The sequence below is a fragment of the Mesoplodon mirus genome, assembly GCF_964341445.2.
Source record: "Mesoplodon mirus genome assembly, chromosome: 3".
NCBI lineage: Eukaryota > Metazoa > Chordata > Mammalia > Artiodactyla > Ziphiidae > Mesoplodon > Mesoplodon mirus.
The window spans coordinates 53,997,804-54,014,549 of record NC_138978.1 but is presented as its reverse complement, the minus strand read 5'-3'; the positions used below and the strand labels follow the sequence as shown (position 1 = coordinate 54,014,549).

General features: G+C 42.2%; 1 protein-coding gene across 10 annotated transcripts in view; it reads right to left on the bottom strand.

Moving 5' to 3' along the window:
• The window catches only part of FGGY (FGGY carbohydrate kinase domain containing), a 422,773-nt gene that overhangs the window by 67,978 nt on the left and 338,049 nt on the right, over nucleotides 1-16,746 (bottom strand). For 8 of the 10 annotated variants that reach the window (XR_014293288.1, XM_082612663.1, XM_082612668.1 and 5 more), the window contains one exon: nucleotides 15,102-15,196. The exons of 1 other annotated variant lie outside the window; for it this stretch is intronic. Coding sequence is in view for 8 of the 9 variants with exons in the window: in XM_082612663.1 (XP_082468789.1) it covers nucleotides 15,102-15,196 (95 nt within the window). In the remaining variant the exon portion in view is untranslated. Of the gene's footprint in view, nucleotides 1-10,040; nucleotides 10,081-15,101; nucleotides 15,197-16,746 lie in introns of all 10 variants that reach the window. One more of the 10 variants, XM_082612667.1, reaches the window with a different exon arrangement.

Genomic DNA, 16,746 nt, shown 5'->3' with positions numbered 1-16,746 from the left:
GGAACCTGGCCTTGCTTTTCCTCTTTTTCTTTTTTAAAATTGTAAAATATTTGGCCCTCTATTACACTATCCATGACTTTGAGGTCACCAGTAGAAACAGCGTGTGCTTGGAGACACAAAAACCTGTATTCAAATTCCAGCTTGAATATTAACACCCAGTGTGACCTTGGGTAAGTTCTTTTAATTTCTGAGTCTGTTTTCTCATTTGTAAAACTGAAAACAAGAAACTTTGCACATAAACCTATTGTGAGAGTTAGGTGAGAAAGGCTAAATATTGATTCTGCAAGGAAACATCTAGAAGAAGACTAGAGCAATATGAGTTATGCATGTAGCTTTCTTTTTTTTTTTTTTTTTTTTTTTGTGGTACACAGGCCTCTCACTGTTGTGGCCTCTCCCGTTGTGGAGCACAGGCTCCGGATGCGCAGGCTCAGCGGCCATGGCTCATGGGCCTAGGCGCTCCGCGGCATGTGGGATCTTCCCGGACTGGGGCACAAACCCGTGTCCCCTGCATCGGCAGGCGGACTCTCAACCACTGTGCCACCAGGGAAGCCCCTGCACGTAGCTTTCTTATAATTTGCTTTGAGATAGGAAGAAAGCTTGGAAAACCTTGAGTAAAAGATATGTCTCAATAAACACAAGCTCTGAGACATATAGACTTAAACTCCTAATGCCATTATTTAATAGCTATGTGACTTTGGGCAAATCGCTTGCCCTCTCTGAGTCTCTATTTCCTCATTTGGGTGATGAGAATAATCACATATGTAATAGAGTGATTCACTTAGAAAGGTCCAGAGTTCTGGTTCAAGAAAGAGGAGTTTCTATTCCTTTTGACTAGATACTACCTGGAACTGTGCCTGGCTCGGACTTGTAATCAAGTTGTGTCTCCTGAGACAGGTGCTAAGCTACCTGTGGCCACTGGCCTCAATGCCTGACTCAGAGTGGGCTTATTCAGAGCTGAGTATTCACTAAAGTTGCTAACGTCAATTTCTTGTCTTTTGGGTGTCACTTAGTCAAAGTGAACTGCTCTCCATGATAACCGGCCACCCTTTCTCCTGTTGGCCTAGCTCATTCCGACAGGGAGAGAGGAGGGGAAGTGGACTTGCCATAAGGACTGACTTCTCTTCATGCTTAAAAGTGACTGTATCAATCAGAGTCCAGTCGGGAGAAGCGAAACCACTCTAGGTCATTCAACAAAAAGAATTGAGCACAAGAAATTAGTTTCACTGATGACACAAGAAACCAAGAAGCCAAGCAGATGATATTGAAGGAACTCAGAGATCGGGGACGGCAAAAAGCTGCTACTCCTCTTAGGGATCAAGAGATGATGGGAGGTAGTGGTGTGGCCAGAGCCAGGGCCTGGCCATGTCAGGCTGGAGCTGAAACCAAAGCAGGGCTGAGTGGTCAGCCCTGGGACCTGAAGGGAAAGGCTGGGAGCTGGAATCACACAGGAGATGCAGTTGCTGCTGCAGTGAAAGAGAGAAATGACCTGACTTCTCCCAGCTTGCTTCCTGCACGTCCATCTTCCATCAGCATCTCCCACTGGCCAAATCTACTCAGTGGCCAGTTTCCAGAGAGCCTGGGAAATGTAATACACAGCAGGGCAGGTGTGAATAAGCTATCTGAGAGCAAGCAGGCAAATGAGTGGCCCAGCCATCTCAATAATATACATAAAGCGCTAGAACAACGTGTGATTTACAGTCAGCTAATAATGATAGGTATCATAAATATTGCTCTAATTTTGTATAACTCACTGAAAGTTTATTCACACCAGTAACTGTGCTGAATACTCTCTACATATTATCTCACTTAATCTTCACAACAATCTTATGAGGCAGGCACTCTTAACAGTCTCATTGTTACAGTGAGAAAACTAGCTTAGAGAGGTCAAGGGACTGACCTAATGTACAGCTTTAGCATCTGAACTCAGGATTGGAGCCCAGATTTATGTGACATCTGAGTCTGTGCTCTTAACTATGGTCCTATTTATTGCTTATAATATGAATCATACTGCTAACAGTAAAAGGGAGGGTACTAGATAAGCTGAACATGAAACTTCTCATAATAACTGGGAGGATATTTTGAAGACCTACATTTCCAGGACTGAAAGCCTAGAACACTCTGGGAACATTCAATTTGCCCTTAAAAAAAGTAGAGATTAAGAAAAAAATACATCACTTAATGCAGTTTATAAAAGTCCATGGCTTTCCCTCTTGAAGGCAACAGTGTATTTTTGCTAAGAGGATGCCAAGTTCGGTGGCCTCTGAAGGCTTGCTGTTTACTGACATTTGATAGGCTTCGACAACTGTTGCCCTTCTTGATTGATGGGTGCTTCATTTTAGCACTTCCCTGATGCCAGGCTGGTAAAAAGCTTTAGTACTGAGGTCCTCTAAGACACTCGTAGGTCAGTGATGCAGCTCTGTTTATGAAGCTGCCTGAGGGAAGGAATATTCAGGGAAGAGTGGTAAGGCACATGCCATCCATCCACCATGCTGGGTATTCTCAGTTCTACCCCTGGGGCAGGTGACGGCTCCAGAAAGTTCTAAGTCCGGGGAATTCTTGACCTCAAGTCAAGTTTCAATGTCCTGCTCCGGACCTTTAGCAAGGTAGTATAGGATGAATTCTTCTGCTTCTTCTGTAAAGTTCCATGGAATGATTTCTTTGTTTGTTTTTAAAGGAATGGCAATTTTAGAATTTGGTACCAGGGAAAATGTGGTCTCTTTTGGAAAACTGGTATACTTCCTTGACTCTGTGGACACTATATGACTTGACATATTTCCAGTTTTGTGTTGGCTGCTAGGAAGCTCAAAGTAATCCCCTTATTTATGGGTCAGAGACCCATAGGCCAAATCTGTCCCACACATCTGCTTGATCTGACACTCACCAATGCAGGGTTAAAACAATTTGAATTTCAATGTCCTTAGGCAGAGTATACATTCTCCAGTCTGGTAGAGAATGAAATCATCTTGTCCTCTGCTTGTTTACATGGCCTACCTGGTATGGCCTGTAGGCATATATATATTTGAGGAACCCCTAGTCTACGTAGTTGGTATATTATCTTCCTACATAGTTTCTAACTTGTGAGTTTTATTTTGCTTAGTTTTATTCTGCTTAGTCATTTATTATAAGCTTCCTCAAATCCTTTATGGAAGAGGAGTATGAATGATAAAAAAAATTAACAAATTGTTTTCTTCCCTAAGCAAAACAGTCAAGTTCAGTGCAGGCAGCTGCATCCCCACTGCATCCAAGGACTGGTCATTCCTGGTGAGTCACTCTGGCCTGCCCCACCTGCCCCACCTGTTAGAGGGTAGGCTCAACCCTATCATTCCTTTAAACAGGAGAAAGGATTTCTTCCTCATTAGCAACTGAGGGGCCTGGACATAATCAAGTGACCTCTGCCCTATTTCTAGCATATAATATGTAAAGCCAGCTCTAGGTGCCCTCTGAGACACTGGGCAGCAGGGGCTATACAGAGAGTGGGGCCTAGAGCCAAACCAGCTAAATTGCAGCCCTCCTCCCCCCACTAGCCATCCATGTGACCTCAGGTCAGCTTATCAGTCTTGATGCCTCAAATTCCTGCATTATAAAGTGGGACAATGCTACCACCTACTTTACTGGTTTTTGGGTACGGATCAAATTAATACAGGAAATATTAATAATAGTACTTTTCTGCATGCCAGGCATTGTGCTAACTGTGCTTTCATGCATAGAATATTTGCAGTAACTCAGTGGGGTCAGTTAATATGGAACTGAGGATCAGAGAAACTAAGCACCTTGCCCAGCCAGGCTGGTTCACATAGCTAGCAAGCCAAGGAGATGTCATCACCTTGAGTGTAGCAAGGTGACTTAGTGGGCTAGTTTCTTTGGCCTCATTTGATTTCCTCTTATCCTGTCCACAACAGATTCAGCTCATTTACCCTCTTCCACCCCCAAGACTTGGCAGGCAGTTGCCATAACATGACTGAGCTCCAGCAGTTATTACTAATATTTATTGTGTTGAGTTGAAATGGAGAGAGATTTGTGCAGGATTGAGGCACATGCTCCTTCCTCTGCTTTCAGAGAAGGTATTCTACTGCAAAGATTAAGAGGCAGCCAGGTTCACATGCCTCTCCACACAGAGTTCCAGCTCTATCACCAACTAATCCTATATGGCCTGGTTCAAATGTTGCCTTCTCAGAAGCACCTTTCTATTTCTAGCCCTAAGACAATGGAAGACACTCCTTCCTTGGTGCTCCATTATCCACTGTATAGCAACTGTAGTTAAACAAATAAGAGTCAACATTAAATAGACACTATTCTACTCTACATGTACTAACGTGTTTACCTCTTACAACACGAGTTGTGAGACAATATACCTATGATGCAGATATTACTGTTATGTTTTACTAATGAGGGCTCTGAGGCACAGAGAAATTAAGTAACTCACTTAAGGTAAGCGGCAGAGCCATGATTTGAGCCCAAGCCAAGGCGCTGTGTCTTTGTCATTACATTTAGTGTTGACTTGTTCATAACTGTATCTGTCTGTGTCTACCTCCTCCCCACCAGACTGGAACTCCATGGGCCCCAAGATGGGTTTAAATCTTCTTTGTCCTGCTACCATCTAGGATTGTCTCTGTCATGTGGCAGCCTCTTGCTGATGAGCCTTGGCTCAAAATAATATTCAATAGGGAGACTCATCACCTAGTTGAATCAAGGCCAAGACACATGCCTTTTCCAGATGTAGCCCACTGTCATCTGTCAGCCCAGCTATCACAGCCCACCCTATCTCCAGCTGCAAAGGAGAGCAGAAAATGCATCCTGACATCACAGGAAGGACCCAAGTAAAAGGTGCATTGATGGGGACAAAAACAAGCCAGCAGAGTGATTAATTTGGCCTCCCCTTCAATATTATGTTTACACAAGTTGATTATACAGCACTTAATTACTAATTTGCCCTGCTTAAACCAAGAGTGTTTTTAATTTTTAATGAGCTAAGGGAAGAAGATGCCTTTACTTAGTAAGGAGCAGCTATTTTATTTCCTTCTCTTGTTTTGCCCAGCCAATTAATAACATTTCTAAGGAAATGTATCCCTCTCAAGAATTCTTTCTCCCCATCTTCTTCCTGACCTCCCAGATTTAAAAAGAGATAGAAACAGACAAGAGCCACTTAGAAACAAACTGACTTCACCTTCTGATCTGGCTGGCTAGGCTGGGAAGGGCCTTGTAAAGCAGAGTAACATGGGACCCATAAATGGTGCTGTCTGATTTTTTGGGAGTTGGGGTGTGTCTATTCTCAGAAACCATGACTTGGTTGTTGTTACCAAGAGCAGAGAACACAGCCATAGGTCTCCAAACAAGGCAATCCCCCTAGAACCCTGCACTGTTTCCTGGGTATTAATGTCAGATAATTTTAAGCATGGCCCTAGGGCAGCCTATACAAAAAACACAGGTTTTGGAGTCAGCTCTGGATTTGATCACCAGCTCTGCTACTTGTTAGATGATGGATCTGTTATTTAAACTTTCTGAGCCTCAGTTTCCTATCTGTAATGGTGAGGTGAATAACCTACCTTGCAAGAATCAAATGGCATCTCAAGTACCTTAGCACAGTGCCCAGCTCAGAAGAGGCACAGTTTTCTTGTCTTTAGCAGAAGGGAAGGCAGAAAAAGCAAAGCAGGGATAAGTGGGTCCCTTTTGAGCACCCTAGCCTGTCATCTGCAGAGCTGACAGATCTGATCAGTGTTACTCAAAGGGCCCGTCCATAATGACATAAGGAGTTTGCTCTAGAAAGTAAACAAACACCCTGATTCTCTCACTGAGAACATCTTGTTAGGAACAAAATGTTGCAATTGATTTACATTCTGATGCAAGTCCCTTATCTCATTGCAAATCTGTAACAAACCATTCACAGCTTGGCCTCTGGTCGCAGACAGACCTGCACAGCCCAGTCTGGATGACTATGGAGGACAGCTGCATTCGCTCCTAAAGTCCCCCTCCCACCCTTCTCTGGGCTGAGCCAGGCTCACTTGTACGGACTATATCAATGAGCTCTCTTGCCCTCTGACTTTGACTCCTGCCAATGGGGAGCCCGACAGTAAGTCAGAGAGCGGGAGGAAGATGGGGTCAATAACCCAGCTCTTCACTTCCAGGGTCACTGGCAAGACAGCTGACTCGGTCGCCTCCACACAGCCCTCTGTTCTGGGGTTCAGGGGTTCTAGTAACTGTGCTCTCCCTTCACCTCTTTAGGTCCAGCTGTTACAAACCCCAGTATACTATATCCTCCCTTGTGATTTCTCCAGGGCCGGTCCCCAGTCTGTAAATAGTCCCTCTACTGAACTCTCTAAAACTATCCTAATTTGAAAGTAACTTCTGTGGGGAACTTGACTAACACAGGGACATTTTAATGTACATTCAAATTCTAGTTGTCTACAAAAACAGACTCACAGACACAGAGAACAGATTTGTGGTTGCCAAGGGGGGGGTGGGGGAGGGATGGAGTGGGAGTTTGGGGTTAGCAGATGCAAACTAGTATAGGATGGATAAACAACAAGGTCCTACTGCATAGCACAGGGAACTATACTCAATATCCTGTGATAAACCATAATGGAAAAACATACGAAAAGGAATATATATGTGTAACTGAGTCACTTTGCTGCACAGCAGAAATTAACACAACATTGTAAATCAACTATACTTCCATAAAATAAATTTAAAAAATTCTAGTTGTCTATTACTGGTACTAGTTTTTTAAAATAATGGCAATCACACTCAGCCCCAGAGGAGTCCACCTCCATGTATGACCAAGTTGAACAATCCTCAGCTTTGGAATCCTAGGCTAGGCCTTGGATTCTGGCTCCATCCCTTTCTAGCCATGGGCTTTGGTAAGTCACTTAAACTCTCCTACCCTGTTTCTTCATTTGTAAAATTATGATGATAATAGTATAGGAAATTTCCTTATGTATAACTTTTAACATGGTACTAAATTTTTAAATGTTCAAATTTCTTTGATATGCATGTGATGAGAGACATGCCATCCAAGTTTCTACACACATGGTACTTTATGGTTCACTGCAGCGTATCAAACACCTCCAATAAGCAACTGTAACAATGGTATTTCTTCTTTTGCATACTTCTTGATCATTTGCCTCAATGATGGAAACAAAAGTCTTTCATATACTTCAGTAAGACCTCTAAACATTCCATGACTCTGAATCAAACTTTGTCCAGTGGTATGTGGTATGTATGTGTATATGACTGTGTGTGTGTGTAGTCATTTTTCAGAACTTTTTCCCAATTACAGACAATTCCTGATTTAACTAAAGGTCTTGTCTTCCCTCATCTCTTATTTGGTTCCATACCCTAATTTACTGTGTTGAATATTAAAGTTATACAGCATGGATAATCTATTCATGACATCCTAGAGTAAAGGGAGAAAAAAAAAAAGTCCTACCTATTCATTTCTGATTTATTCCAACACAGACATTTATTATAAAAAGGAAAAGCATAAATGGTCATTAGAATGAGGAATTAAGTACTTACAGGCATTCATTTCTACTAAATAATCTAACGTATTTTTTCAGATTTGCACCAGTATAAAATGTTGTCTTGAACAAAATGAAGTCAAAGAGGTAGGTAAACTTTATTTTAGAAATACAGTTCAGAAACCCTTCTAAGTTTCTAAAGTACTCAGTAGATGTTTGGCCACTGTTTTCTTTTATAAAAGCCCAAGTCTTAAGTTCCTGAGTAAAAACTGCAAGGGGAGGGAGATATTTGGAAAAAATATTTGTTAGTCTAAATCTCTGTGTTAATAACAATACTATAAAAAGTGTCATTTAATTAAAGTTCTTAATTAAAGTGCTTTTTAATATATATCTGTATAAAAAGTAAATGGACAGATTATGATTAAATACAAATAAATAAAACAAAACACTACTGGGAGTATGGTATGAAGCCTTCTCCAGGCAAAGGAATTAGAAAATTTCCAAACCAAAGGGGGTACATTTCTTCTTTTTATTTCTACGTCCCATACTCAACCAAGCAGTGAGGCTAAACATGTGCTGCTGATATGTTCTAGAAACCATACTACCCTGGAGAAGCGCAGCTAAAGTGCTATACTGGAATCTACACTTTTTCCAAGCAACAGATATATATTTACTGGAATATAAAGAACATGGTTTCATGGAACAAAAAGAGCATGGACTTTGTATCAAGCAAAGTTATATGACCTCACCATGCCTCACTGTCCTCATCTGCACAGTGGGGACTGTTAACATCCACTGGTTGATGCAAGGATTCTATGAATGACAAAGGATGGAAAGTAACAGGCCCTGTTCCAGGATCACCCTGTAAGGAACAGGAGAGTCCAATGTCATATATCCTACAAACAAATAATTTCCTAAAAATAGAATTCTAATTTTGCGCTAATTTTTGACTTTTATGTCCATGGTGCCATTCTGCCAATTGGATTGGAACAAGGAGATATATAATTAATCAGAACCTGAATTTGTTGTTGGTTTTTTTTGTTTTTGTTTTTTTTTGAGTGGGAGCAATTCTCAAAAAGATAAGAATGTACTGTTAACCAGGTATGGCAGTAAGTATAAAGAATGTTAGGACCAGCATCACATTCTTAATTTAACCCTTCTTTAAACTATTAATTACCATTTCAGGTTTTCTGTTGATTTTCTATGAGGCACTCACATATGGGACAGGATACAGAAAATCCAATCAGAAACCTGAATCCATTTAATTAGAAACCAGAATCTCATATCTCCTGAAACACATGCTTAAGCAGCAAAGGGCAAAATGTTACTAAAAAAACCTGACAGTATCAGGACCATATGTGAAATAAATAGGATTTTAAGAGACCTGGGAATGAAAGCCAAATGAAACTAAAATTCACAGCAAAAGATGCCTTATACACAAGGAAAGTGAGTCCTGAATTTTCACACACTATTGGCAGGAGTATAAAGTGCTAATATGTATCAAAATCCTAAAAGTTAGGCAAACTTTTTGACCAAACAACTATACCTCCATTATTTAGTTTGTGTAAATAATTTAGGGTATGGGCAAACATTTAGATACAGAGACATTAGTTGCAGCATTCTTTAAAACAATGGAGACAACCTAAGTATTCAAAACTAGAGGACTGGGGAAATAAGTCATGGTATATAGCAGGGGTCTCCAACCCCCGGAGCCTTGGACCACTACTGGTCCGCAGCCTGTCAGGAACCGGGACGCACAGCAGGCGGTGAGCAGCGGGCAAGGGATCGAAGCTTCATCTGCCGCTCCCCATCGCTGGAATTACCGCCTGAACCATTCCCCACCCACCCCCATCTATGGAAGAATTTTCTTCCACGAAAGTGGTCCTTGGTGCCAAAAAGGTTGGGGACCGCTGGTCTACTATGGGGCAGAAAATTGTACAGCCTACAAACATGATAAATAAAGATGTTTACTATGTATTTTTGGGTGGGGGAAAAAAGGCTACAAAACAATATGCATTGTATGAACACAGTTTTGTAATTTAGAAAAGTATAAAATAATTTAAAAGTATGTACAAAAAGATTACAAAGATAGAAGCCAGAATCTAATATAGTTGTTTTAGGGTAGTAATATCAGTGTTTTCATATTTTTCTTTCAGCTTAACTGAATTTTCTTATTTTTTCCCAATGAACATGAATTAGTAGTTGTATTCCAGAAAAAGGAAAGAAACCCAGCAAATTAAGATTGAATGTGCCAAGAAATGGCATGGTTTCATATTTCTGAACATCTATTATATATCAGTCTTTCCAAACCTCCAGAAAGCAAGATCATGGTAATCAACTTTACTTCGCAAAATGTAAAACTGGTATTTATGGTGACAGGAAGCCAAACAGGACTAAAAAACACAGAAAGTTGACTCTCACAAAATAAAACAGAATGGAGACGTATTGTATAGCATAAAAAAATAACAGGCTTTGAAGCACATAATAGGTGATGAATATAAACTGGCTCTACATGAAGTAAATTTCATGAAAAAGAACAGAAGGAGAGGCTTCGGCTAAGCAGTGAGGATGTTTGCAAGGACTGACCTTGAGGGTAGACCACTGCGGTCAGCGCGGATAGTTTATCCTGTGGGCACACATTACAGAAAGGATGAGTAATCACCGCTCTCCACTGGCCACTTAGATGCATTGGTCTGCAAGACACAGGAGTCTGTCTGGAACGTGACAGGGAAAGTTGATGGTGGGAATGCACGGAGTCAATGGTTTACAGAGGCGGCAACCCTCACACCATGGGAGGAAAAAAGGTTTTGATTAATTGGTTGATTCCAAGGGCTTATTTTCTTTACTCTGGTACTACCATTAAAATGATGGCTGAATTCATTTTGATCTCTTGTCACTGTCTCCTTCCGCTGATTTTTGCTTCAGATGCTTCCTCTCCTGCTTTTTTTGGGGGGAAGGGTGGGTGTCAAGATAAATATCAATAGCACAGTTAGAATTAAAGCTTATTTTATATACATAGTCTTGAGGGGAAAAAAACTTTCTTTTAAGATAAGACATTACAGGAAGCTAATGACATCTGCAGAGGGGTTGAAGGAAGCAGAAAGTGGAAAGCCATTTTGTATTTCTGCCTCTTTGCCATTGGATTGAGTTTTCTCTCACGGCATCTTGAAACCACTTTCTTGTTTTATGTGTCCTTTGCATTTCTTAGAACCTCTCTATTGTCTCTGCTTAGGAAGTGTAAGCATGTTGATAGTTCATAAAGTGATTTTTTTCCAGTGTGTTAATTTCCCAGGGCCTGGGAGCCTAGAGAATTGTTATGGGATGCTCCCAACTTCTAATTATCATTATTTGCTTTCCAGGATATTCAGAATTTGAGAGGATCACTTTGGAGCACACTGATGGCCAGAGAAGCGATGGGTGACATTCTAGAGATGGGGGAGTGGTCAGGTGGAAAGGCCACAGATGCCAAGACTGCCTGGATAACTCTAAGGAGGGAGGAAGACTTCCTTCCTTGCATCTCCTCCCACTTACTCAATAGCTGAACTTTTACCATGAAAATGGCATCTCTGTGATTTGATTCCTTTTTATTAAGCTGCAGATACAAAGACAACTGTGACATGATACTTGTCACACTGTCTAGTGGAAGAATAGTTCTGAAAACTACTAAAAGGAGAACACCATTTCTGGAGAGGGACAATTCTTTAAGATATTATTAGTCATTCTATTCTTTAATGCAGATGGATGGCTAAAACTACCGTTTGTGAGATCCTAATTTGGAAAGGGAATAGCAGGAAGACTTTAGTTGTCTAAAGGAAGGGAGGGTAGGAAAGGGCAGAGGAAGAGAGGGAGAGAGAGACTCTGAGGATGAGAATATGAATGGATAAATGAACAAGAGGTGGAAGCAGGAACTGTCAGCAGGCTTCAAAATTTGGAATAGCAATGGACCTTGTACTTGACCAATCTCTCCCATTAATACCCCCATCAGAAAATTCCATCCACTATCCCTTTCCCTCCAGCTGATAAACTTTCCCCAGAATTAAAATATATAGAAGTTTGCAATAGCTGTAAGTAAAATCCACAATTCTAAGTCCTTCTGATCTGTTGGTACCGCCAAAGGAAGGTATAGCGCTCTATCCCTGGCTGAAGTCATCCATTCATGGGCCTAGGAAATTGGGAAACCCTGTCTCCCTGGGCACGTAGGACTCTTCCCTAGGTCTGCAGCCTGGGTCTTCTGGAGTCTTCTTAGCCTTTCCTTCATCTGAAGGAGACGACTCCAGCTGAGTCTACCAAAGTCCGCCCATCTAGATAAGAAGTGAAATTCTTTATCCAACGACCAGATGTGTGGTCTATGAGAAGGCAAAACATCTGGCCTGCTGGAATAATTGAGTTGCTCGCAAGCTCTGCTCAGCTTTCTTATAGGAAGGAGTGGCAGGCACCCTGAAGATCAAGCTAGGATCTTTGAAGTTCAAAGAAAAAACCATGTTGAAGTTCAGATTGAAAAATATGAATCACAGGGAGAAAGTAATTCTTTTTCACTTCAACTTGCCAGAATCCTGAGCTGGTCTCCAGGCCTGGGGCACATAGGTTGGCACCTCTTCTTTAGAGAGGGGTGAATGAAGCCAAGTTGACATGCATTTACATTTCCAAACATAATCATTATTACAATGTTGACAATTATACCTGGGCTTCACAGAGGTCATTGAATCTTTCAAAGGCTCTATCTCAGCAGTTCCACAGGAATGGCAATTCTTATTTAAACATCTTTTAAAAAGGAAATAAAACAAACAAATGAAACAAGCACCTGGAGAGGCCAAGTGACATTGTTTGAGGATGTACAACAACCATGCACAGAGGTTAAGACCACATGGATTCCCTCAGGTATGTGATGACAGGTAAGATTCAGGTCTCTGGCACCTGGGGGCTTTCTTTACTAGATTACAGTGTCTCCTAAAAATATTCAGGAGAGGCACATAATTCCCCGGGTTGAATAGGAGACATGAATTTATCTTTACGATTTTGTGGGTCTTGCAGCTGCTACTCAAGTCAATAATTCCAATTTTTGATCTACCATATCTTAGATACTCTTCCAGAATATTAAGGGGAAATATTATGTAGTGAAGAAGATGTCAGTGTGGGATGAAGCCCAGTTTCCACTTAGGAGAAGATGTGAGTGGAAACTTCTCAGAGCTAGAAACTCCAGATTTGACTAAGATGTCAATGAGGTGCCACAAGGCATGGTATGAAGTATCTGATAAAGTAGCCAGATCTGGTCACACTACTCTGTTTCAGTGGCAGACTGTCTCCTGATTTGTGACCAATGACATTTCTTTTCAGAAAATTCACCTTTGAACATTTAAGAAGCCAAATATTTTTTTTCAAGAAAAAAGAAAAAAAAATAGACTAAAGTAGAAAAAGAATGAAAATCAACAGAGGATATAATTCAGAGAGACCTTGATTTCAATTCTGCTTCTGCCCCTTATTAACTGTAGCCTTGGGCAAACTTCTTAAAAACTCTCTGAGCCTGGGTTTCCTCATATGTAAGACAGGAATAAAAAGCCTTATTCCTGCAGGCAGGGAGACTGTCAAGAGTCAATGAGGTGTCTTCATCTGCTTAGGCTGCCATAACAAAATACCACAGATTGGGTGTTTAAACAATAGAAATTCATTTTCTCACAGTTCTGGAGGCACTAAGATCAAGGTGCCAGCATGGCTGAGCTCTGGTGAGGGCTCCCTTCCCAGCTTGCAGATGGCCACCTTTTTGCCATGTCCTCACATGGCGGAGAAAAAGCAAGCTCTGGTGTCTCATAGCATCAGGGCACTAATCTCACCATAAAGGTCCCACCCTCATTTCCTCATCTAATCGAAATCACCTCCCAAAGGCCACATCTCCAAATACCATCACACTGTGGGGTTAGGGATTCAAATTTGAATTTTGAGGGGACAGAAACTTCCAGTCCATAATATGCATTAACCTATGCAGGGCCTTAGTAAGCATCTCTACTGTTTTGTTTTGGCAATTATGCTTTGTCCCAGGAAGTGCAAGTCACCTAGTTATGAGAACATCTTCATAAATCAACACATTAAAACAATAACTGACAAGTCACTGACATTTCAACAATAAATAAACATCTCCATGTGATGTTTCTGAGACAGCACCAGAAAATCCAGAAAAAAGTTGGAAACTCAACTCTACCATCTTTGTTTAAAAACTCCAGTTAAGATCCACAAGCATTCATGAGTGGGTTCAATTCTTTGGAAGGGATATTTCACAAGCATCAGTTTGAGAGGCTTGGATAGGGTGCCGTGCACCACACTTCCCAAAATGTGGCACAAAGAGCACAGATATTGGTATCAGACTCTTGCATGTGACCACTTCCAATAGTGTACGCTTGAGTTCCGTAATCTTTCTGGATCTCTGTTGCCTGTGTGGATTGTGAGAGGTATCAGGAAGGTTATATGAAAAGCACCGAGCATAGTTCTTGGTACATAAGAGGGTCACAATAAATAAAGCTCTTATTACTGGGCTACTGGTGGAAAACCTGGCTTCTAGTCCTGACTTGGAGACCGTGGGCAAGTCACTTAAGCTCTCTGGTGCTCAGCTGAACAAATATTTCTTCAACTTTCAGTTACAACTTGGGAGCCAGACTTCTTGGTTCTGGCATTTACTAGCTGCTTCAACGTAAGCCAAGTTATTTAACTTCTTTTTGCCTCAGGTTCTTCAACTATAAAATGGGAATAATAGAGCTGTTGTGGGACTGAACATACATTCCTGGTCCAGAGAAAGAACTCACAATGTGCTCCTGATTATTATTACAGATAAAGAAATGGAGTGGAGAGCGGAACGGTCAGGTTACAGAACTAGTTGGAAGTCAAGTGAGGGTTGACTTCAGAGCTTGTGCCTTCAGCCTTAAACTATACTGCTTCTCTACCTTTTTGTAAACCTACTGTTAATCCTATTATTTTACCACTCAAAGTCTCTCCATAAAACCCACACGTGAAATGTCTTTTTCAATTCAGTGGCAGGAAAAGCTTTGTCTCCCAAAGAAACTAGTAGGCTTCCTCTTTTTGAAAATAAGAATTATGTAACTTATCATGTGTTCTTTTTTGTCTTGGCTGCCAGGAAGCTCAGAGTCAAACTGTCTGCTCCATCGTTGCCATCGAGTTGTTTCCTGCTTCCTATATCTTTGTTCCTTATTTTTTCTTCTAACTCCCTTTTACTAACATTTTCATTTGTGTCCCTTGTTGAAAGAGACCTCAGAGGTATTTGAAAAGTGGTGGGTGGAGATGAAAGAAGCAAATACAAATCAGAAATTCACATGAAAAATTTGTTTTGTACCTTACCTGTTTCACTTGCTAAAAGAAAAATGGTCAAGGGGAAATTCAAATGAAATAATATAAGAGCTAGTTTAAAGGAGAAAAAAAGAAAACCAACAGAAAGACAGAACGACCGACAGTAATGGAGGCCAAGTCAAACAAAAACTGCAATAAATATGTCTGAGGCTAGAAGTGTTTGTGCTTTCCCTGGCGGGAACCTATCATTTCTTAATTATATCCTGTGTGTGCTTTGCAAGACATGAGCTGCTGTCAAGAGGAAGGACAGCCCCAGACAGGGGAGGGGCCACGGCCCACCCCTTGGTCCTCACGTACCTGTACAGAAGCGAAACCTCCCGAGGCACAGGCCCCCAGAATAGCAGCACCCACAAGAACAGACTCCACCTCTTGCGACAGGACCACAGGCATGCCTGCGCAGGAAAAGGCCACACCTTGGTTAGGGAGTAGTAGGGCCAGGGGTCACGTGGGGAACCGGCCAGCAGCTCCAGCAGCACAAACACCTGATGTAAAGGCAGCAGCAGTGCTCCCTCCCCTCCCCCTTGCAGTTCCCTGTTCTTTGGGATTACCTGGTTCTGAAGGATTTCACTGCCTCTGCCTGTTGCTGCAGTAGCCAAGGGTCCCCTGGAAGCCAACACCATCTATCTATCTATCTATCTATATGTATCTGAACTCAGGAGACCTTTCTGCCCAGGTTTTCCAGGCTTCTGCTAGCTGCTACCTGCCATTTCAAGTAGTTAAACAAACATTTACGAAGTGCTCTGTGGGGCCAGTGATATAGAGATGAATAAGACTGTCCTGCTATTCAGGTCTCAAAGGGGAGATGGATGAGAGAGAGATAAAGGCCACACAGGGGGTTGGGTCTCCAACTGAGATGCACTAAGGAAAGGGAAGTAGTGAGAGAGGGTGTGATGAATCCTTCTTTCAGGGGCCTCAGAGTACAAGCCAAAGCCCTTACCAAGGCTGACAAGGCCCTCCAGGACCGGTGCCACTTCTCCCACCCTGATTGGCTTCTCCTCTCCTCCGGGCCACACTGCCCGGCCTCCTTGCCCTTTCTTGAGTCTGCTTCAGGGCCCTTGCTTGTGCTGTTCCTTCTGTCTGGGTCACTTGCTTCCAGATGTCCCCATGGCAACTCCCTCCTGCAAGTCTGTGCAAACATCCCTCCCCACTGCGGCTTTCCTGACCATCTGAAGTGAAATGACAACTTACCCACAACATCCCTTACCCGCCTCATGATTTCCTCATTGCCTTCCAACACCCTGTTATTACTTCTCTTGTTTACGGTCTGTCTTGCCTGCTAGAACATAAGCTCCATGAGGGCAGGGACTTTTTGTCCACTGCTGAATCCCTGGAATTGAGAGCAGTGTCTAGCCCATGGTAACTGCTGACATGATGAACGAATGAATTTTCGAGATGGTGAAGGGGGTCAGAGCAGGGGAGCTCAGGATTAAACAAGCACTTGAAGGATGAGTAGGGGTCCACCGGGCAGGGAGGAACACTCCACATGACAACTCCCAGAGGCTGAAGGTTCACGGTGGACTTAAGGTGAATAGGAATAATTTAGAATTCTTAGTAGTTTATATGTGTGTGCATGTGAAATGAAACGTACATAAAATATAAATATAGTTGCTAATCAGGAGATGGCAGCAAACTCCACAGAGGTAAGCTCTGTGGCCAGACCTGTGAGATCTTCCTCTACTCAAGACATTATTTTTCCAAAGACTGGATTTCTCTTCCTATCTTTTCTGGCAAGAGTTCCCTGACACATCCTCCTCTGTGCTCCCACCATCTCCTAACTCATTGTGCTACTCCAGGGCTGGGGCAGCGGCCCCAGCCATCCCAGACAAAGCGGGTGGGGGACAGAATTCCCACACTTATCCCAGGGGACTTAGGAATACCAGCCCCATACTGCAGGGCCAGCACTGGAGACTTTGCTGACAAGTATCAGGTAGGGTGGGGTCTC